This window comes from Protopterus annectens, chromosome 11.part0 (assembly GCF_019279795.1).
Source record: "Protopterus annectens isolate FY-2018-M chromosome 11.part0, PAN1.0, whole genome shotgun sequence".
NCBI classification, from domain to species: domain Eukaryota; kingdom Metazoa; phylum Chordata; order Ceratodontiformes; family Protopteridae; genus Protopterus; species Protopterus annectens.
Window position 1 is genome coordinate 204557447 of NC_056745.1, and position 23422 is coordinate 204580868.

General features: G+C 38.8%; 1 protein-coding gene across 1 annotated transcript in view; it reads left to right on the forward strand.

The window, feature by feature from the left end:
- Positions 1–23422, forward strand: part of ELK3 (ETS transcription factor ELK3) — a gene marked incomplete at its 5' end in the record, with an annotated part of 244393 nt that overhangs the window by 120175 nt on the left and 100796 nt on the right. Inside the window, 2 exon segments of the mRNA XM_044087622.1 lie at positions 9924–10132; positions 13595–14386. Of these exon segments, the coding sequence (XP_043943557.1) occupies positions 9926–10132; positions 13595–14386 (999 nt within the window).

The window sequence follows — 23422 nt, forward strand, 5'->3', positions numbered from 1 at the left end:
TATAATTAATTTTGTATTTGCAGTGTTTGTTTTTAATAGTTTTTGTCCTGTATGTTTATCTTTGCTTATGTTTGCTGGGGGTATTTCCCCTTGGGTCTTCTCTGAAAATGGGTTGCTTACTATCAGTGCAATGCAAATAGTTAATAACCTTTTCTTTTTTACAGTTATTTTGTATTGTGATTGTTATTTAATATTTGTATATTGTCACTTTATTTTTACTTATGTTTGCTGGGGCTTTTCCCCTCGGGTCGCCACTGAAAATGGGTTTGCTTGCGAACTCAAATGGACTAACCCGGTTAACAAATGTGAAATAAATAAAATAAATAAGCTTAACAGTGTTAATACTGCCTGATGTTATTTCTGTGAGCACCAGATAATATTATTAAACTTGGTGCTGTAACATTCATACAGATGTTAGTCATCTTCCCTCTGGATATTGTATACCAACACCACGCTCCCAGACAAAGGGATACAGCAGCAACATATTAGTTGCATGACAAATAATGTGTGGGGCATAATTATTAAAAGTGGCCAGAGTACAGTTATATCAAAAATGTTGGCTAGAACAGTACAATAAGCATCACTTGTGAACTCATGTATTTTTTAGTCTGTGGGAATTTGAACTCCTCAATCTCCTAATTAAATATAAAGTCAATTAAATGCACATTAGAGACGCATATTGTGTTCTGTTATATTCTTATTTAGCTTTATTCACTCCTGTAAAAAAAGAAAATAAAAATAAGCCCAGTTCCCTTTCAAGCTATAGTCCCGTCTCTGTTCTACCTACTCCAGGTAAGATCTTAGAAAAAATAGTCTAGTTACAGCTTTCCAAAAATGCAACATGCTTTCTCAGTTCCAGTACAATTTATGTGCATGCAAAAACACCATGCCCACTATTTGGACACTTAACAGACCACTTCTTACTGAATATGGGTAAATGTAGCCTTAATGAAGCAATATGTTCAGATTTATCTAAGATTTTGACTCAGTAGACCACAGCATTCTGTTTAGCTCTGTCATTAATTCAGGCCTCAGTCTCACTGCCACCAACTGTTTTAAAAACTGCCTAAGTGACAGACAGTTCATAGTCAAATTGCGTTCCACTTTCTCAGATTATTTCCCACTTAAATAAGGAGTACCTTAGGGATTCATTTTTGTTCCACATCTGTTCTTGGTCTTTATTAATCCACTGCATTCCAATGTAATGTTTTACTGCTTTATGCAGATGACATAGTTATTTACAGGCCTAACTCAAACTCTTCTAGAATAAAACAAACTTTTTACTCAAGACATCTTCCCTTTGTCTTTTTGGTCACAAAGTAACCACTTAGTGCATAAAACTCCTAAAGCAAAAGGTAATGATCTTTGACACTTCATTGAAGTTTGAATCAGCACCACTGTAATGGCACACTGTGACCAAACATAACAGTGCCTTTGAAACTGCTAACTATTTCTACAACCTAGTTGCTTGGCTCACTCAGAAAGTTAACTTTCAGTGCAACATTCAACAAACCAAATTCAAAATAAATAACTATTATTCTGGGTCAGGGGAAATATCTCATGTGTTACCCTCTGAAGAAAGAATTGTCATGGAAAAGGGCATCCTGTTTTCTCAGCTAGAGCATGGACTTACCCTAATTGTATCTACCGCTCCCAAAACACATTTCACCTCCTTTTAGACCAATGCTAACTCTTGTCAGTTTATTATCATCGCCCCTCCGAGGGAATACCGCTGATCTAATATTTCAAAGGCCAGATTTGTCCTCATTAAACAGAGATATGACGCACTGTTGGGCTTCTTCCTTTACAAACTACTGATAATGGACACACTCTTCCTTTTCTTTCCAGTAAGCATGCAAGAAAGCAAATAAACTATCATCTGAGATCATATCCCTCTAACTCCCTATCCCTCCAGACTCCATTTCCAAAGCCTTGCCTAATGAGTACAGCCTTTCAGTGTTTGTACCAAACTCTAGGAATCCATTCCTTCAAGTACCAAAAGCCTTAGCTCCTATTCAGAATGCAGAACTGCCATCAGTCATCGTCTCACCAAATCAGGAAGATTTAAATGTTCATTTAAGAATCACTCAACATATTCACTACCTGTACCCTAATCCAAGACACACACACACACACACACACACACACACTTGCAAGTTATTGTTTTAATTATTTTCTGCAGCCAATCTTATGCAATGTGTGGCTTGCATCAACCTCTTGGGCCATACCTCTCAATTGTCCAGATTTTCGCAGAATGTCCATATTTTTGGTCTGTTCCTCATAAAATTTGTTTTCTGGCAAATCATTGAAGGCTAAAGTCACTAAATAATGACAGACATTTGAGTTTCAAACTTCATATCTTTCAGAAAATACATGCAAACACACTTTTTATTTTAGTAGCTTTCTACGTTTATAAGAGCAGTATTTAAGATTTGGCCCTTTTTTAGAGCCTTTATCCCCAGTTATTTCTGGCTTTGTCTATATTTCTTGTGCTAAGAAGCTGTGAGGCATGCCCTGGGTTAAATTTGCTTTCTTGAAGTTTAAACAAAGTCCTTCATGCAGCTTTTCCAGTTTTTATTAACCTGAGCAAACTCAAAGAAAGATTTGCTTTTTATGTGCACTTGCACTATAAATTTAGCCCCAAGTATGGTAAAACTGGTTGCTTGAATGTTGTAAATCAGATATCAACAGGGCTGTTTGAATTTGTTGGATGTAGTGTTCTTCAGGACTGATGATCTTTGAATGCCATATAAGAGAGTGTAACAGGATTTCTGAATCAAATATTGGGTCGCCTAATGTTGCCAAGACTTTGATAATTAAAAACAGGATTAAAAAATTGGGTACTTTTCCATTAAACCCCTACCATGTGTCTTGGGACCCGGACTGGCGTGTTCCTTTCCCCAGGGCTTTGTGCTGAAAAACATATGTTTATTTTTTTTTTTTGTCAGTTTTTGGGTGCAGTTCTCCTTTAAGGTTTATCCTGCTACAACTGACTGTTGTCACAACCTAAGACGAGTCCACATATCTATGCAGCATCTAACCTCATCGCTGCAATAAAGTACATGAGATGCACAAACTTAAATGGGCTGCAATTTGTATACGTGTCTAGCCATGTACACACACATGGTCTACAAACAGCTTCTACCAACAGTATTTTTCATAATTCAAGTACCTGACGCTAGGTATCCATTCTTATTTTATCGAGATCAAGGAAAAAGGAGGCATAGAACATACATTCACAACACACGCCCATTTTACCAGCACCACTGTAATACCACCGCATTACCTTTACTAACTTTGGGAATGGACACAAAGCAAAACACTTACCAGCAGTGGCGACAAAAATTCATAAAGGCTGCCTTCTAAATCTCTTGATGAAAGTGACCACAAAACCTAATTTTAATAGACCTCAACCCACACTACTAAGGAAGTCAAAAGTGTACCCCGTGTTTCCGAAGTGAATAGATGTTTGCAGAAGAACTTACACTACCCCTCCAACAATTGACAGAATTGGAGTATACGTTAACGTGTACCTTTTTAGTTGCAGAAAGACCATTCATCTTGGGTAGGTTAGCATTCTGCACATTTGTACCTTTGGTTCCCTGGATTGGTTTTTGCAGTTGTGGTGCTTTCTGTTGTTCACATTGCGTCTTCATGGGTTTTTATGGTGTGGGCATTTCTTTTTTTTACTATCACATCCAAAAGATAATTACCCCATAGAGAAACTAAAAAAAAAAAAAATTCTTTAGGATAAATATAAAACAAGCGAGGCACCACAGAGCGAAGCAAACCATAGCTGGCCAATACAGCTCCTAAAATGTGTGGTAGGGGGTTAACGGAAAAGTACCAACAATTGATTAATTCAGAGTTTGTCATGGTATAGTACAGAGGTTTTGATACACAAATCCTAAATATTTGCAATGCATGGTACTTCTTCACTGGGCTTTATTATACTTGTTAACTTGTAGAAGACATCAAAGCTACTGCAGGTTACCTTTAATACTTTCGTCTGTGTTTTTTATTACCTCATAACCTTATTGATAAGAAATATTCTGTTGCAATACCAAAAATGTCCCTCCTAGCAGTATTTAAGAAATATGAGATCAGAAATGGAACTATACAACATAACTATTTCTATAGAATTGTAAGGTCATGATCATCGCAATACTCTCTGCTGTATACATCAACTCTGTAGCAGGCCGACTCTTCTTCCTTGTACTTCTGTTATTGCTCCAAAAAATGTAGAGTTTTATTTTGAAATACAGTCTGAAACATGAACATATACCTGTGAGAAATTCAATCAAGTGGCACATTCAGTTTTATATTTAATAATCAATAGTTTAATAAAACAGTGAGTAATCTGATAAAATAGTGAGTGGAAGATGTACTGTATGATTCAGTATATTAAAATAAAACAGAATATTCAACCAAGTGTAAGTGAAATTAAAGTAATCAGTAGTAAAGTATAATATAATAAGCAGCACACTATTGAGTACAATATGTGAAACTTGTATTTCAGGTTATTAAAACATAAATCATATTTATTATGCTTGCAAGGCAGCACCATGGCATAGAAGGATAAAGCCCTGACTGTGGTCCAGGTAACCCAAGTTTGATTAGTGTTGCTGGCATTTGAGGTGGGGGCAGGGGAGTTATGAGATGTGACCATCCTGGGAGGGAGGACAGTCATGTGGGCATCCCCATGATGATCCCTGGCAAAGGCTGGGGATGTTGTTAGCAGGGCATAGCCCAAAAGGGGATTAGGGTGGGGGTATGGCTGAATTGCTTTTGAGGTGGTGTGAGACACTGCACATTCCTATTGCATGCCCACCCCTTGGATGTTTCCGCATAGCTGCTGTGTGTGTGTGTGGGGGGGGGGGGGGGTAACTGGTGTCAGCCGTAAAGAGAAAAAAACTGTCTGAAGGTAGACAGCAGCAGCCCCCCTAGAATGCCCTTAGGAGCAGATCTCTCAGTTGTCCCTATTTTGGCAGAACGTTCCTAATTTCAGGCCTGATTTACCCCTGCACAGGATGCCCCTATTTTTGGAGGCATGTCCTTATTTTCAAGCTTGAATTATCCCATTCACACAATTTTCTGAATATCAGTCATAGTGTGGAGAGAGAATGGAGTGTCCAGTAGAGCCATTGATGGACTTGGGGCACTGAAGACTGCTGTCGTGATAAAGCAGGGGAGCAAGACAAGCTCCAAAAAAAAAAAAAAACACTTGCATACCTTAGATATTATTGGCCAGATTCATTGATTCATTTTAAGACTTAAAAATCCATAACTGAATTAGTCAAATAAAACACATTTGTTAATTGTAGTAATTTAAATTGCTCATTAAAGTGATGAGTTTGTTTTCACTATACCATTTTTTCACTGTTTTTTCCATGTGCAAAAGTGGGTACTGTGATGCAAGTTTAGAAGGAGCTGCTCTTCAGGAGTGGCGTTCATCAGCAGCTTGTTAATGTAGCCTGTGCACTTTATCATGTAGTTGCTGTTCCTCGTATCCTGCTCTGGGAGTAACTTATTTGCAGGTGTCAATGGTACAATAGGTAGCACACTCTCTTTTAGTGCAGAAAACTGTGGGTTCTATTCTCACACCAGGTAGATTGCTTGCTCACACTGCAGTGTGACTTAAGGGGATTGCGGCACTCCCAAGTGTGCAGTCCTTCAGATGAGACATTAAGCTGAGACCCCATCTGCTTGAGTTGGTGCTAGCTTAGGTGGATGCAAAAGATCCCACGACACCTATCGAAAAGAGTAGAAGTTCCTAATGCCCTGGCCAAATTTCCACTAGTGATATAAGTATAACCTCAAGTCTCCCTTGAAAAGAGGCTACTAGCCTAGTGGGACTAACTCAATCAACAAAGGATAAATAAAATAAAAATAAAATAACTAGTTTGTGAGAAAGGCTCCCTAGTGAAATGTCAGCACTCAAAATGCTGAGTGCCAACAAGCTGTAAAAAAAAGAAACTACTGGAGAAGAGCAAATCTCTAACATTGCTCTTCTCTTTTAAGCTTCCTTTTTTATATATTCCAACTCTTGATTGTCATACCTCAGAGAAAAGGGAATATTCTTGAAGTAGCCATATCAGACATTGTAAGCAAGTCTGTTTTTCTGGCCATTCACTCTCTGTGTTTTGTGATACTGTCTAGCACATCCCAGTATTTCATATAACAATTTGGAGAGGTCATTGTGGCTACTGTTTTGTCTGGGAATAAAATGAATCTGAACTTTTATGGCTGTTCTTATTTAGAATGGGTAACTCAATAAGTTCTCTAGACACCATATCGTATTTCTTTTTTTCTGTGTTACAAACCCATGACCATTGAACTGCATCTTGGAGCCTGAGTGAATCTAATTTTCTTATGTTCTTAAACGTGGACTTAAAGTAAAGCAGACCACTTGCGGTTATCTACAAAGTAGTTGGAGGGGTCAGTGTGGCTGCTGATTTTGTTGGGGTCTGAGCTAAATCCACACTTGCAGTGGTCAATGAGGACCTTTCTGCACTATACATTAGATTTGTACCATCCTGAATTACTTCTACCTTGTACATTGCATCACTTCAATCTATTGCAACATTTTAGTTTGAAATACAACATGAAACAGGAACACAACAGCTGTGAGCACTTCATTCAGCTGGTTTATTTAGTTTATTGTATAGCACATTACTAAATATAGTCAGCGGATATGCTGTACACGCCAGTGTATTAAAGTAAAACAGAAGCCACATTAAACCTTCCTGTAGAAGACTATCCAGGCAAGCAGACATTAAATTAAAGTAATCAGTGTTGAAATAATGTGTGTGTGTATTTATTAATTGTGAGGCCTGTGCAATATTGCAGACTGAATTCACAAACTTAAAATGTTTGGTACCTCCTTTTGTGCATGTTGCTGTCCTCTCACTTCTGAAATCAGGGAATGGTTTCCTACTGTTCTTTGTCAAACAGGTATGTTTGTCATGTGTTTTATCAGACAACTGACCTGGCCCTTCTTTTAAACACACGAAGTATATTCTTTGTCAAATAAATAAGAACCACTTTCAAGATTTTCAGCGACAGGAGGTACGTTGTGATTTCCAATATTCAGTTAAAATATAACCCAGGCAAGATTCTTTTTAGCTAGCTCCTAAATTCTTACACAGGCAACAAGATTGTCTATGTAATTGGAATGACAACTGCAACTTAAAAGCAGTAGCTACTACTGTAAAACTGTTACCGTGAATCAGTGGTATCATTGAGTTGTCTGGAAGCTGTTTGTCAAACACTTATTATTCAAATGTTTGACAAGCAGAGTGACACCTGTTTTATGCATGTGGCCATGGCTGAGCTCAGAAAATAGTAAATGTATTACTGTCTTCAGTAATAATTGACTACAGAACATCAAAGTGTTTATGGATTTGTGTGTACTGTATTAATATATTAGCATGGTATTGCTAAAACATTGATTCTTGATTTTCGTTACAGTTTAATCTTTCTGTTCTTCATTTAAAATTATTTGATGCAGAAACATTGCCCTACTGTTTAAATTTACTTTCCCAAATATGAGATGAGTTGCCCTATATTAAGGTATGCCAAACTGTTTATACATTACCAGACTTCTGTTAGATGAAAATGTGATTTCATGTATAATAATTAGAAATATTTTCCTACAAAATAAGTATTTACTAACAGTAAACTTTTTTAATGAACTGATTAATTGTATGTCTTTGCATGAAGATATACTAGACTACATTCAAGGAAAAGTAATAGGCAAATATAGACAGCATGATGGGTTTTCTTAATTTTACACGATTGCAAGTATCATTTTCACTCTTGCTTTACCTCAGTAAATTAAAATAAATTATACACTACCTTTATTTCCATAATGAATCATGAAAAGACTTTGCCACAGACATTGAACTATTATTGTTATAGGTAAGTTTTAGTGCAAGCCAGAATTCAATAGACAAGTGCCTATTTTTCTCTGCTAACAAGCATACATCTTAACTGCACAGAATTTTGCAGAATGTCCAGATTTTTGCCTCATACTTTTGTCTGCTCCTCATAAAATGTGTTTTCCTGGCAAATTGCTAAGGATGAAAGTCACAAAATAATAACAGGCATTTCAGTTTCAGACTTCATATCTTTTAGAAAAATGCATGCTAATAAAAAAACTATTATTCTGTCAATTTTTTATGTTTATAACATTAATGTTTACAGTCTGTCCCTGATTTTAGGTCTTTGTCCCCCCATTATTTTTGGCTTTGTCCAGAATTCTTTAACAAGAGGTTGAAAGGTATGAAGGTATGCTTGCAAGTGCTGAAATCCAAGCCAAACCCCCTCCAGCCATTAAGGCATCCATATTAGCAGTGCGGAATTACAGTACATAGAACCAGAGTGATCTAGCATTGACAAATATTTCTTATGTTTGTATTTCTCTGTTTTGCTTACTGTTTCATTATTGCGATTATTGCAATTTTTGTAATATCTGTATGTCCATAAGCATCTATAGTTTAAAAGTTTCTTTTTTCTGTGGCTTTTTATAAGTAATAGCATGATGTGTAGATATTATTAAGAGTTCAAGTTTATTTAATTGAATTTAGACATGCCTCTGAAGTCTGACATTTCAGACAGTTAAAACAGTTTGTTATATGACATGAAAAAAAAAATGCACAGTTAAGCTACATTTGTTACTTGGTTTGAACTTTTTTTTCATTGCAAAATGGCTTTGTCTCAATCTAATGAAAATCAACCACAAGTAAACAATTTGCCTGGCAAAAAATATAATTATTTATTTTACATTTGTTGACCGGGATAGTCCGACTGGATACATGTCCTTTTTCAGCAGAGGCCCGGGGAGAAAAGCTCCAACATACATACAGAAAAGATCAAAACATATATAATAAAAAATATATTCATTATGCATATTAAGGACAATTACAGAACCGGCTTCAGTCAAGTAAGTTATACAATCTCTCATTATTAAGATTATGTATTGATATGGACTAACAAATTAAGTCACAACTAGGGTTCCAAGTAAGAAATATTAGAGACAGTTATAGAGAAGGAGCTAGTCGGGATTTGAACAGGGACATAACCAATGTGTTTTAAAATACTGCTTGAGATTCTTTTTAAATTGAGCTAGAAAGGGTTCAAAAGTAAGGTCAGTGGGGAGAGAGTTCCACATTTTGCCAAATGAGTTGGCAAACAGAGAGTTTCCGGCTGAGTTGTTGGAAATAAATGTTTGAACCAGCAGTTTGGTAGATGAGCGAAGTGGCCTAGGGTTACTATAGAGGTGGATAATATTTTTAAGTGCAGGTGTGTTTTTGGGTTGATTGAGAACTTTATGCGCCACTATAAGCTGGTTACTTTGACAATAACAGCAACAGTAAAATAAAAGACTCCATAAAAAGTAAGACTGTTGGGTTTGACTTTTTATTACAGACTCCTAAAGCAGTACAGCTCAGGGTAATGAGTAAATGTTATAGAAATACACATTTCAAAGCCCATTAAAATGGTTTACAGTACGAGTGGATGAAGTTAAACCCAACAAGGATCATAATGCCCGAAAGGTCTAAATGGCCTAAAAAACATTTAAATATACCAACTCCACGCCATCTCAAAGAAGGGGGAAATTACGCTTTAAAAGAGCATCACTGCCTCCACAATTCACCGACATTGATTTCCTAAGGAGGTGCTCTGATCCACAGCAGATTGAACTTCGGGCAAATGACACAAGATTTCAGTCTTCATCCACCTGCATGTCAGTCATTAAAATAGAGTAAAAGTATGTTTATTTGTGATGCATTTGTATGCTTTTATGTTGCTTTATAAAAATAATTTGGTACCTTACTTGGTAAGCAACTTTAAAATGTACTTTCAAACTTAACTGAATGAATGCATAGTCCTATTTCTGAGCTGTGCTTTTTTTGTTTAAGATATGGAGAGTGCTATCACACTGTGGCAGTTTTTGCTGCAGTTGTTGCTCGACCAGAAGCATGAGCATCTGATAAGGTGGACATCAAATGATGGTGAATTCAAATTGATGAAGGCAGAGGAGGTGGCCAAACTCTGGGGACTCCGAAAAAACAAAACAAATATGAACTATGACAAACTGAGTAGAGCACTACGATACTATTATGACAAGGTAAAGCCAATCTGTATGCCATACATTTTGATTATGTGTAAGTAAGAGCTGTCCTTGAGTTCCATTTCCTTTGGTCAGTTCTGGGCGCCAATATGACATGTGCCCAGATACTTAAATATCCGCTGTTGCAGTCTTTCCAGAAATGGTGTCCTGCCTGAACTGCAGCAAGAAGTTTAACAAATTATGTATGTTCCACATTTGATGTAGTCTTCCCTCAGATTTAAAGTGAGTTTACATTGCAAGATATTTTTTTTCTGTCACACAACTGTATTGTGGAACATGTTCACACAAAACCAGTAGATCATGAAGGAATTTCACAAAACATTTACATGTTACCCATAAGTTTTACAGTTTCAGATAGTCACATGAGTTTAAGGCTCTGCATTGGTTAGGGCCTTCTTTTCCCTGTGTTAAACAAATGTGCAAATTTTCCATTTGGTGTGCTGATCTTAACCCCTCTCATAAAATCCGACAGCTACATCTCTGGTGGTCTGAGTCTGATTAGCATGTCAGATACCATGGTGTCAGCTGGCATAGAAGGATGCTTAAAAGACTTTGTCTAGCTTGACTGTCCCACATGGAAAATTTGTTAATGGTTCCAGATGTGGGGAGTCATTAAATCTTATCAAAGAAGAGATCAGATCAGACAAATTCAAGCACAGTGTTTCAAAAGTAGTGCTTTCTCTGAACTTGCTAAAGGAGAAAGATAAATGCTTTAATTTTTTGTGTAAAGCCAGGTATTAGCCTTTTCTCCACGTACTTTAAAGATGATTAGAATAAGCATTGGGTTTGTGGATTATATAGAGTTCTTGCTGTATAAAACATTAATTTCAAATATCTGCTGTTCTCACTCTTCTGATTGCAGTTTTTTACATTCAAAGTCAAATTTTCTTTTTTTGTAGACTTCTAGGGATGTTTTCATGAATGTATATTCACTGAAAACTAGATGTTGGATAATGGTGATGTTCAGATAATAGCTTTCTTGTAAACTGAGTTTATTCACACTGGCAGAAACATTTAAAGGGAATTGTAGTAAATACCCACATCTTCTAAAATTGTAGTGTCTCCCATTTGAATGGGCATCTGTAGCTATGCATGGAAACAAAATCCAGATTGATGAACAGAATATTATATGATTCTGTTTCTAAATATTTTAAGATACTAAGATAAAAGGTCAATTTGAAAACAAGACTAAGATGATTCTAGTATATGAGGTTGTAAGCTAAGCAGGGCACTTTTCTACTTTTTTATGCTAAGCAGGTAGTGAAATCCAGCTCAGGGCTGCATTGCGGGTTGCTAAAATTGTTTATGAATTTTTCATTCAGATACAGTTTTTGTTTTTCTGTTAAACATTTGCAGTACTTTATTTGCTGTGTATGTGGAACTACACTACTCCCTTTACCATTTGCAAGTGGCAGTCCTATTTTATCAGTGGGTGGCCACGGTGGTGCAGTGGTTAGCATTGTCGCCTCACAGCAAGAGGTTCTCCGGTTCGATCCTCAGCTGGGGTGCCTTCTGTGTGGAGTCTGCATGTCCTCCCTGTGGTCGCGTGGGTTTCCTCCGGGTGCTCTGGTTTCCTCCCACATCCCAAAGACATGTAGTAGGTGGACTGGACACTCTAAATTGGCCCTAGGTGTGAGTGCGTGTGTGTGTGTGTGTGTGTGTGTGTGTGTGTGTGTGTGTGTGTGTGTGTGTGTGTGTGTGTGTGTGTGCCTTCTGTAGAAGGTTGGGCGCCGGGCTGGCAACTCGACACTGTAAAACTCCACTGCCAATCATGAGCAGACAGGTGATCCGCTGTGGCGACCCTTAACCGGGAAAAGCCGAAAGAAGAAGAAGTCCTGTTTTATCAGTGAAACAGTTGCCCTGCCTTAATGCCACACAGGAGATGCAATGCGTATCTGACATATAATTCATGGAGTAGCAGTCTGAAGGATGGAATGACACACATAATAACATTACTGGCCCTGATGCTCCTGTTCAGTCATCAGCATGATATTGTTGTAGACTTGTAATATGGCCACTGAAGGTATATGAACAGAATTGTGAGATATGACAACATTGCTGGGAACAGAGTGGAACAGTTAGGAACAGAGGAGTAGTGTTTACACTGAATGCCACATGAGTGACTGTTTAGTGCATCTTAGCTTTTAAGTGCTGTTGTTGTTTAAAGTAGTGTTTTTAGTACCAAAAAAGGTAGTCCCAACCAAGGCAGACTTAACATTCCTCCAAGTTAAGAGGACTTCTGTCTTTGAAACTAAACTGATGAGAGCGATCAAATAAAGCAAAGGGATGAGTATTAATGTAGTCTGGAGAGGCAGTAAGGATAGTTAGGCAAGTGGCTGGAAATTATATGGAACCAAAATACACAGTGGGTCTCTGATTATAACAAAGTTTTGCATGTTTGCGACATGGATGTTCAACACATTCACTATGAGAGTGAAGCAAAGAATGGGACAGCTTTGATAACTGACTGTCGTCTTGTGTTAATGAGTTAAAACTGTGGGCTGATGATGAATGCACTTTACTTTTGGCCACAGTCATTAGGGCTGCACAAAGTGTGTTACATCTATCAAAATTGTAAAACTTTGCACTCCTACACATTTTTTTTCTTTTTTGAGTAATAATACATATTGGTAGCTAAAGCTCTATGAATTATTAAAAATGTCATTGGCTTTCTCCTATCATAACCAGTGTAATATGTGTTCTTGAACTGGATGTCAAGAGAGTCACCTTTTGAACTTTCCTCTTTCTTGGTATCCATTTATCCATAACATAATAACTTTGTTATGATTAGAGACTCAGTTGTAGTCTTTTATTTCCAGAGCATTTAATGATTAAACACACAGTAGGGTACTCAGAATGAAAAAGAGCACCATGCTAGACAAGTGTGAAGCGCTCTCACTGCAGGTTGTAGAGGATGCAACAGTATCAGGATGCAGCAGTGTGCTATGGGTTGCATTTAAGGATTGTGTAGGTGGGTGTATATTTAAATGAATATTGTGATTAGGATGCCCTGTTATCAACAGAGATGGTTTACTTTTTATTTTTTTTAATTTGTTAGTTGCACAAAGTAGAGTAGCAGTCTTTTAGTTTAAGGGTTAAAATGATTACACTGTACATTAACTACATTTCTAAAATGTAAACAGACAGTGGCTGACTTAAAAGGATCTGTTCCTTTGTTTTTTTATTGGCTGCAGGAAACCTGTTTAGGTTTACCACGAATACATGAAGTTGTAAATATTATTTGCTGGTAGGAAGTACCACAGTGGCAGTACCCTCACAAGAAATGTATTCTTATAATTCACCAAACTTTGCCATTTATGTGTTTCACTTTGCAACCACTTAAACTCTTCTCTGGGATTCCATGTTTATAACTGCTTCACACAGTGTTTGATGAACACTTATTTGATATGTTTTATAATACAAGTTTTGTAACCCAGGATCTATTTATTTTGTTTACAGAATATTATCAAAAAAGTAATTGGACAGAAGTTTGTGTACAAATTTGTTTCATTTCCTGAAATTTTGAAGATGGATTCACACATTGTTGAATTTGGAAGAGAAAGTCTTTTGCTGCAGGACAGCAATCACAAAGTCTTCTCAGAGAATGAGCAACACAAGAGTTTGCTTACATCTCGTAAAAGCACCAGTCGCAGCGATTACATTCACTCAGGGATGTATTCGTCATTCACAATCAGTTCCTTACAGAACCATTCTGAAGCATTTAAATCTATAAAGGTGGAAAAAAGTGAAGAGCAGGTAGAAGAAAGTATTCCATCAGAGGAGCTCAGGACGGTTATAAGATTTGTGGCAAACAAAACGGATAAGCATGCTGCAGTACCAACAGCTCCACTGCAGACTTCCCCAGAGCCATCTGCTTTTTTCTCCTCTTCAGTATTCAGCAAAACATCTTCACCTTTATTGTCCGCTAATTCAACAAGTGGGTCTTCCTCACCATCCTCCCCTAATCCATCATTTTTTTCTGAACACAGAAGCCCCTTTCTTGAAGTAGTTCCTGATGATTCAGACCAAATTATTGAGCCTCTTAACCTTTCTTCAGACTCGAAAGCCAGGTCTCCCACCTTTATTGAGAAGAGGCACTCCGAAACTGTTTTCCAAAAGGCTAAGAAACCCAAAGGTCTGGAAATCTCAGCCCCTCCTTTGTTATTATCTAGTACTGATATCGCTTCCATTGCTCTCAGTAGCCCAGCACTTCCCTCTGGTTCCTTAACACCTGCTTTCTTCACTGCTCAGGTAAGAGTGGCATTAGCAACTATCTGCCTTTTAAATGTGTTCTTAAGCACATTAAGCTTGATAGTAAAAATAATCTGTTATTAGTTTGCTTTTTCATGTGTTACTGAGGTTAAAGTAACCTTTACTACCGACTGCTGTGCTTTCAAAACTACAAGAGTACATGCTGCATTGCTTCTCTGGTAAGTTATGGATTTCTGAAATACTAGGCCTTTTTAAACAACATCCTGTAGAAATGTACTCGCATAATGAACATCAGAGGCCTCCTCAGCTGCTGTGTACTTAAACCTCAAATTAGTGTGTGTGTGTGTGTGTGTGTGTGTGTGTGTGTACTGTAAGTGTAATTGATCATAGTGTGCTAATGCAAATCTTGATCACATTTACTGTTAGTGAAATCAACAGTGCCTTTGTTGTAGCTGTAAGTAAACAAAATATGTTTTATGGTGAAGAATGCCTCGAGTAGTTTGTTTTCACGTGTGAAATGTTATAACTCACCCATTACACAAATGCATAAAAAGAACATCATTTTCTGTTATCTTGTCTTTCACTTTATTAAATGCATGCAGGCCATATAATTTTCAGGATTAGTAAACCAAATTAATACAGTTCAGAGTTGGTGTTCATTAGCTTCTTCGCACTTTTGTCTGCTGTTTACATTGGTTTATTGAATTTACTGTTTCAGGAATTTGTTTTGGGTAACACAATGTCTCACTGGTTATGAGTTTCTGCATTACAGTTCAAGGGACAGCCGAGGCCCCTATTCTGACACTTGATCACAGTCTTTGTAGAGTCTGTGCATTTTCTCTGTGTCTGTGGGGCTTTTACCCGAGTCCTGCAGTTTCCTTTCCAAAAACATGTTGATCAGCTATTCTCAAATGCTCATATATACATACATATATACATTTTAATTTCCCTTCCCCTTGTAGTTTATATATTATATGAAAAGAATCTGAAAAAAAGAGTCCACTTACTTGGTTAACAAATAAATGCATTTAATTAAAAAATAAATAAGATGTTGTGCATGTTGGCATTTTACGAACTAACACCGCTCTTTACAGATTTTCTGTTGGCAGCCATTAAGTACAATTTCCCCAGATGATGGCTTGAAAAGAAATGTATTTATATACTTATATTTTACATTTGTTGACCGGGTTTGCCCATCTGAGCTGATGGCCCTTTTTCACCGGAGGGCCAGGGAGAAACTCTCCACAAGTTAACAATAAAGGTAATAAGAGTAATGAAAGTATAAAACATGTAACATTTCCAATTGACAATAAAAGCAATAAAAATCATTACAGAGTTTAGGTTGTCATCAGCATAATACCAACGATAGCACACTTCAGGATAAATGCAGCACTGCTAAAGAAAATGAGTCCAAGGAAAAAAGCAGTAAATATAGCATTGAAGCAACCAGGCACCAGGTGAACCATAAAACAACATTTATTATAACTAAGTGGTAAGCGCTTTCGCTAATAGTTTCTTCAGACCAATAAAAGACGCACATTAAAAACTCCATTTAAATATAGACGTTCAGCCAGTCAAATTATGGAAGCAATTAGTGTCAGCCTCATCTTAAAGTCAAGCTTCTTACAATAGTCCATATAAAAATACATATATATTCTTAAGACATTAAATCCTACTTTAATAAGAAATAAAAACATGTAAAGTTAATTAAAAAATATATATATATATATATATATATATATATATGTATATATATATATATATAAAAAAGAAAAAATGTATGTATGTAGCATATAAACAAGAATGCATCAATAAATAGCTATTCTCCTAGATTTAAGGGTAGGTCTTAGAGATGCTTTTTCATTGAGACCAAAACCCTTGTCAGTTCTAAGTCTTAAAATCCAATTCACCTTGTTGTCGCCTCACAGTAAGACGTTGTCCTGTTCGATTCTCAGCTAGAGCGTCTTCTGTGTGGAGACATGCGTGAATGGGCGTACCTTTGTTGAAGGTTGTGCATCAGGGCCGGCAACTCAGCATGTAAAAATCTACTGCCAATCATTAGCAGACCGGAGTTCCGCTGTGGCGACCCTTAACCGGGAAAAGCCAAAAGATACAACAACAACTTTCAGTGAAGTTTGTCTTTGTCTTTTGTTGGTCTGAAGAAGCTATTAGTGAAAGCGCTTACCACTTTGTTAAAATAAGTGTTGTTTTATGGTTCAACGGCTACCTGGTTGCTTCAATGCTATATTTACTGCTTTTTTTCCTTGTCATCAGCATAAGTTTTGTTTAAAAGATGCACAGTTTAAAATAGCTTAGCAAAGGAAGTGAGGATAATACAAGTGATATGAAATAAGTATATGTTTTGATTGAGTGAAGAGTAAAATACTTGGATAAGGTGGCTGAAGAGAGTTAACAGATAAAACAGAAATTAGCAGCAGAGAGAGGCAGGCAGTGGGCTGTCCTAGGATAGGAAGACAGATTATGGAGGGTGAGTACAGTGGCAAGAACAGTGACTTTTCATGTATTCTTTAGTGGCTGATTTAGTTTTATGAGAGATCTAATTTCTAGTGGCAGTTTGTTCCAAGGTATGGCTAGATAGTAGCTGTAGCTGTAGAAGTTGCAACCAATTTTGTTCTTGGGTTTATGGATTTGTAGTGGTTCTTGATCTGAGCTTCTGAGAGTCTTAGATGGAGTGTAGGAGGAGATTAGGGGAGATAGGTTGGGACAGTGTGATGGTTGCTACAATATGGAATGGATAATCAGAAGCTGAGAGAGGAGAAGCTGATAGTGAAATTCTAGCCAGTTTAAGTTTTTTAGTGAGAAAAAGTGTTGATATTATCATTTTTGTGTGCTACAAATCTGGCCACTTTGTTATAGGTAGATTCTAACTTAGGAGTGACAAATTGAGGTTTGTGAGGTTTTGAGAGCTGTACAATAGGCTTGGTAGCAGATAAGCATGGGAGAGGGATATTTTTGCATTGTTAGTGAGGAGCTTCTTATTTCTGTACAAGAGGCCAAGTTTTTAGTGAGTTTTCCTAATACAGTTTTTTACATGTAATTCATATTTCAGTTGGTCATCAATTATGATGCCCAGAAGTTTTGTGGAAGGTTCAACAATGACAGGTGTCCTGTTAAGAGAAAGCATGGGAAATGTGTATTCAAGGTGGTTTAGGTTTTTGGGAAGAAAAATTAAGCGTTTATAGGATTCACTATAAGCTGGTTGTTGGAGAGGCAAGTTTCAACAGAGTTAAAGGATGACTGAGTAACTGAAATAAGATCAGAGGGAGTGTTTGCAGTAGTGGTAAACTGTAGAGTCATCAGCATATTGGACAATGGATGACTGAGGGCAGGAAGTGTGTAGAGTAGGTTAGTGAAAATATTGAAAAGTAATGGACCAAGAATAGAACCTTGGGCACCACCCATTTTAACAGGCAGTGGGTGGGCAGAGACACTTTACTGATTGTAGTCGACTAGAGGGATAGCTAGAAAACCAGGCAACAGTAGTGGTAGAGAAATTAAGGTTAGTCAATTTGTTCATAAGGAGAGAGTGGGAGACTGTCTCGAAAGCATTCGAAAGATCTAGGAATAAACATGAGACAAGTTTATTGTTACCTCTGGCTGCAGAAACAGTGTTGATGAAGGATAGGAAGGCATAGTTGTACTGTGTTTTGGGTGAAAGCCGTGTTGTGTGGGGGTGAGTATATTTTCTTGCAGTAAATGTTGCATGACTTGCTTGTGTATGCATTTTTCTAATATTTTTTGAGAGAGGTGAGAGGTTAGCTATAGGTCTGAAGTTTGAGATTTCAGTGGAGTTTAATCTCCTTTTCATGTAGGAGGAGTGTAGAATTCTTTCCAGATAGAGGGAACCTTAGATTCAGAGATGGAACGGTTAATCAGAATAGATACAGGAATAGCAAGAGGTCTGCTGCTACCTGAAGGAAGTAGGGATTGGTTTGGAAGCTTATGTATTGTAACAAGCCAGACTGTTAGCATAAAATAGTAAAGTAATTCTTCCCTCTCCGGATTTTTAGATGTAATGGAAGGATGTTACAGTAGTGTGGAACAGAAAATAACAGGTAGCCTGATGCCTTTACAGTAAGTGCAAGTAAGGTAGGAGATGAAAGTGAGGCATAATCCCAACTTCTACCTTAGCTCGGCTTGGCCTACGTACTCCTGCTGACTCTTAAGTGCTTAGCAGTGATCTATGTACTGCAGCAGTTCATTGAGACAACCTTGTGTAATTCTAAACTCCTTGTCATAGTGTATTAAATGCACTTTCTGTTGCACTGCACGCTCTGATAGTTATTTTTTCTAGCATATTATTAGATATTTTTCACACTTTGCCCCTGCTGCCTGTTGATTTTCAGCCTTTGTTAGGTGAATTGGCCCATTATTTCCCCATCACTATGGTGAGAGTTGACCAGTAGAGACCATCATTCAGACAGGCATCAAGGGTGGTTTGAGAATTTTTTTCTTTATATTGCCTTATTTTCTTTTGCATTTCTGCCTAAGCAGTGGAAGGGAGTCATGCAGTAGGTTGATGTGCTAGTTATCCCTCCTTTCTGCAAGGAACATTGCCAGTAAGCAGCCTGGCCCCCAACACTGCAGTACAGGAAGGGGTGTCTCTGGTCCCAACAGGAAAATTGCACTTCCTTATGTGCTTTCCAAGCACCCATAACCCTCCCTTTCCCCCAAGGAGAGGCAAGTCAGTCCAATTTCTTTACTTGTCTCCTTCCCTGTGTGGCTCCTCCAGTGCTGTGGGCTGCTAATTGAAGTCTGATCACCTGGGGTCACAGCCAGAGCTTCTTCCTTCTGTGCTACAGGGCCAACTTTCTTACATACATCTATTACTGTTAAGCTGCTTTTCTCTCCCCCCCCCCCCCCCCCCGTACATACTTTGGTTTTATAACCAGGTACTCCTACCGCTGTGTCTTCTACACACACAACTTCTGTAGATGAATTTGCTTGTGTTTAAAAAAATAGGCACATAGCTGGTTTTGTTTTTGATGAGGGAATCTCTGTGTGTACTTATTTATGCTGTTTTATAGTTGTTTTTTGTCACTATTTGGACAAGTGAATCTTTCTTGGTGCTGTGAATGTGTGTGCTGTTTACTATGCTGTGCAGATTGTAGAACAAGGCTTTGCACAATTTAAACTGTTTCTGCCATATTTTTATGCAGTTTAGCCCTATTTGCTGCATGGGAACTTAGTTTATATTTTCTGTTATTGCTGCCCGTAGTCAGTCCCTAATTGTTTTAGTGTAATATTCTAGCTGGTGCTTTTTCCACTGAATTGGTGTATCTTTATACAGCTACCACTCTTCCCCCATTAAATCCAGTTGTACCTGAAAAGAAATAAACTCAACAAAAACATGCCTCAGCCAATGGTTTATGAACCTGTTGTTGCCTTAAGCCGGCCCACAGACAACCTGCCTTTTTACCTGTAACCCTCTGGCGTGAGCCAGCAGCCCTCTGTGGTGTGGGGTTTAGACACATCCTCCAGGACCTGGATTATTATCTCTTTTTTAGCATTTTGCATGTCAGAAACGCCTTGCCAGACATAATATTTTGTCCCCAGATATTTTGTCCTCTAGTGTAGTTCATAGTAATAAGGAACAGAAACTTCACCACACAAGAGGCAATTGGGTTATTACTTTGTATAGAGCTGATGTGGTTTCCTTGGCTAAGAGTGTTCTACAGTCAGCTAATCACAGAGGCTGTACTCCTATTTAGAATGGTGTAGACAATAGTGAACATCTCAAGTCCATCCAGTCTGTTTCTTTGGAAGGTTAACACGATCAAAAACCCAAGCTAGTAGTCACCTTTTCACAGATGCTAGCTGGGTTTAGAGATGTGTTTGACTGGAAGCCGTCTGGAACTGTTCCACAGATTGGCAGAGTTTATGATCTTATTGAGGATGGTATTCCAAATGTTTTGGATGTTCCTCCTGTTACTGGCCTAAGAAGATGTCTATAAAATTGCATGTAAAACCTGTTTTGCTAGTGAACCAGTTCCTGAAAAGGCTATGAGGAAATACAAGGTGTAGTCTGATCTTATAACTCTCTTTGCTCCCTTGACAAGCTGACCCAGTTGCAGTTTCTTCAGCTGACAACAGTAGGGAGCCATGGCTTCTTCTAGAACCACAAGTGGCAAGTGGTTAGAATCTCAGGAAAAAAGTTGGCTCAGTGTAGTAATTTAGTTTTTACAGTTTTAAATTATCAGTAGGACCATTCTCCAGGAGCTCCTGAATTCTTATCCTTCCTTGTCCGAGGTGAGGTAAGCTTTGGGAATCTACTCATTTGCCACTGAGCCAGTGTGTGGATGATGAACATAGTGCAGTTGTGCAAGTCCTACATACCTGAAACAGGAAATGTTCGAATTTCACACTGCTTCAGTGTCAGCACCCTCCCACCATCCCCCTGAGTTTGTATATAGTCGCCAACCTTGCTGTGTGGTTCGTTGTCTTTGGTTATTTGTATTGCTGTTTTATGGCTGCAAATTGGTTGATTTCAGGCAATTTTTGCTTTGGGTCCTTCTTGTTTTTTCCTACTTAACACTAAAAGCCTGAACAACTGTCTGCCTGTAATAGGGGGTAGGCTTCCCCTGAATGGAAGGGCTTACCTAATCTCCTATCACATGGAGTCAAAGGAGGTGATTCAGAGCTCTGTAAAGCTGTAAGTGTGGGTTTGTCCATACACAGAACCCATACGCCGCTGAGGCAGGAAAACAGGATTTACACAACTGTACTTTTTGCTTTTTTATCATTTAAGTTTACCTTGTGATCTGTATAATGTCTTCAAAGGATATGTGGGTCAGTGTGGCTGTAAGTTAACATTTTATTTCTTTGTTACTTTATTAAGTACGAACAGGGGAAACATGTTTTTGTTTATCACATAGAAATAAATTGCATAAAGGATATAAATAGGCTGAATTAGAATCCCATTTTACTTTCTGTCATTTAAAAAAGTTTAGGGTTCAAGAATATGGTTTCTGGGTGAGCGTTATGCAGACATAGGTTGTAATCAACTATGTAGCCATGAAGAGCTGGCGTTTGGTTAAGCCAGCTTAGTTTGGGTCATAACTCTAAGGTGGAAATGACAAGGGAGCACTAATGGCCACAGACAACTTACAGGCATAACTATGCCCATTGTGACACTACTTGGGGTGTGTATGTGTGTGTGTGTGTGTATATATATATATATATATATATATATATATATATATATATATATATATATATATATATAATTTGGAGGGGGACATTCACCCCCCCCCCCACTTGGGTGGGTTTCATATTCTGTGATTTGCGCTCTGATGTAGTGTTGGCCATGTGATTACTCTCTCTGGTGATTTTTATTTTTTTGATGGATTCGTTCTCGAAAATTCAGTTTGTTGATTTGGGGTCAATGCAGTCAGCTTCGTTGAAATGACTTTTCAGTAAAGTAATATAGACCCATAATAGCAGTTCAAGACCTTTTCTACTTTACAGAGGCATAGTGGCATAATCTGAAGTAGTTACCTTCATTTGATCAGCAACCTGTGTGTTTAGGATCCGACATGGATCCGAGCCGGCAGCATACCAAGCAAAAAGATCCGATCTCCAAGCTCCTCCACCCCACCCATACTACACTGCAACCTCCTTCCAATCCCCAGATCTTGTTTGCCGCGGGTTTTCCAGCATGGGATTTTTGAACTCCAGACAAGTTTGTCAGGGTTTTCGAAATTTTTTGGTCTGTGTGTGCCGCTCTGATATTTATATTGATAACTATAAGTTTATCTCTCATTATGGGTTTCCTTCCACGCTAGATATTTGCATTTTGTAGTTAGAAAGTTGTAACGTTCTGTCAGTGTAGGACCCCCCCTTCCCACCTGTAGAGTGTGTGTGTGTGTGTGTGTCCATTTACTATGTCGAAAAGTCAGAAAGTGACTTTCTCTAAGTGCACAGAGTATGGCCACAAGCTGTCACCAGCCGACAGTCACACTCTGTGTGTAGTTTGCTTGGGGGTGCCTCATTTGTCATCTGGCTGCAAAATCTGTGCGGCCTTCAACCCCCGAGCCCTGCGGGATTGCAGGAACAAGTTAATTCTGGCGGGTCTTCTACCCGCGGAATCAGCGTCCACTTCTTCTGCTTCCGCTGTGGCTGTCCAGCCTTCCGGCCCTCCTCCCCTGTCCGGGACTCACCCTCCCACCATGCCACAGGGAGAGAGAGAGGCCAAGACAGAGAGAATGAAAGACAAACACAGGGAGATAGAGAGACATTCAGAAAAGGAAAAAGATAAGAGATAGAGAGAAGGACCACAAGCGGCAGGCCGAGTTGGATCCTACGGCCCCACCCGCTAAGGTGATCTTGTCTCCTGTTAAAGTTACTATGCCATCCTCTCCTCAGCTCCGTTCACCACATTTTTCTCCAGAGCCGGAGGAGGAGGCTAGACTACAGTGAGGTCGTCTTCGCGCCAGCTCTCCCGGCCAGCATCGGTGGCGTCCTCGAGATAGACTCAGAGCATCTCTGATGCAGACATGGATCGGATGATGCAAAGGTTTCTACAAACTCAACTGCAGATGGGAGTGTTGCTGGCTCCCCCCCCAACTGGTGCGGGGATTTCAGCTCCGTTTTTTTGCCCCAATAGCTCCTTCTCCGATCCACCATCGGATTTCAGAGTCTATGGATCCAAGGAGCCCCGGAGTCAGGGGGTCGGCACCGATGGTACCTTCGGCCTCGATGCCGGCCATGCCCTTGAGTCTTTCGGATCCGCTTTCAGATCTGAGCTCTTGGAGCCGTGAGTTGGGCGTCGGATCTGAGGGGATGAGTGTGTCATCGGCTCCGTTCTGGTCGGGGCATACCGTCCTTTTGGGTCCGGCCTTTCGAAATTCGGCTCCAATTCCTTTGTCCGAGAGTCACGGCTACCCTCACCACCAGTTTCAGGGAAGTCGGTTCTCCTTCGGCATTCGATGTTGTGGAGAGGATTCTCTCTGAAGGATCGAGACCCCTCACTCTTTCCTCGGGGTCCATCCCTACCCCTCATAGTTGGGCTTGTCTTCCGTCATTCAGTTCTCCCAGGGACAGCCTCTGTCTATT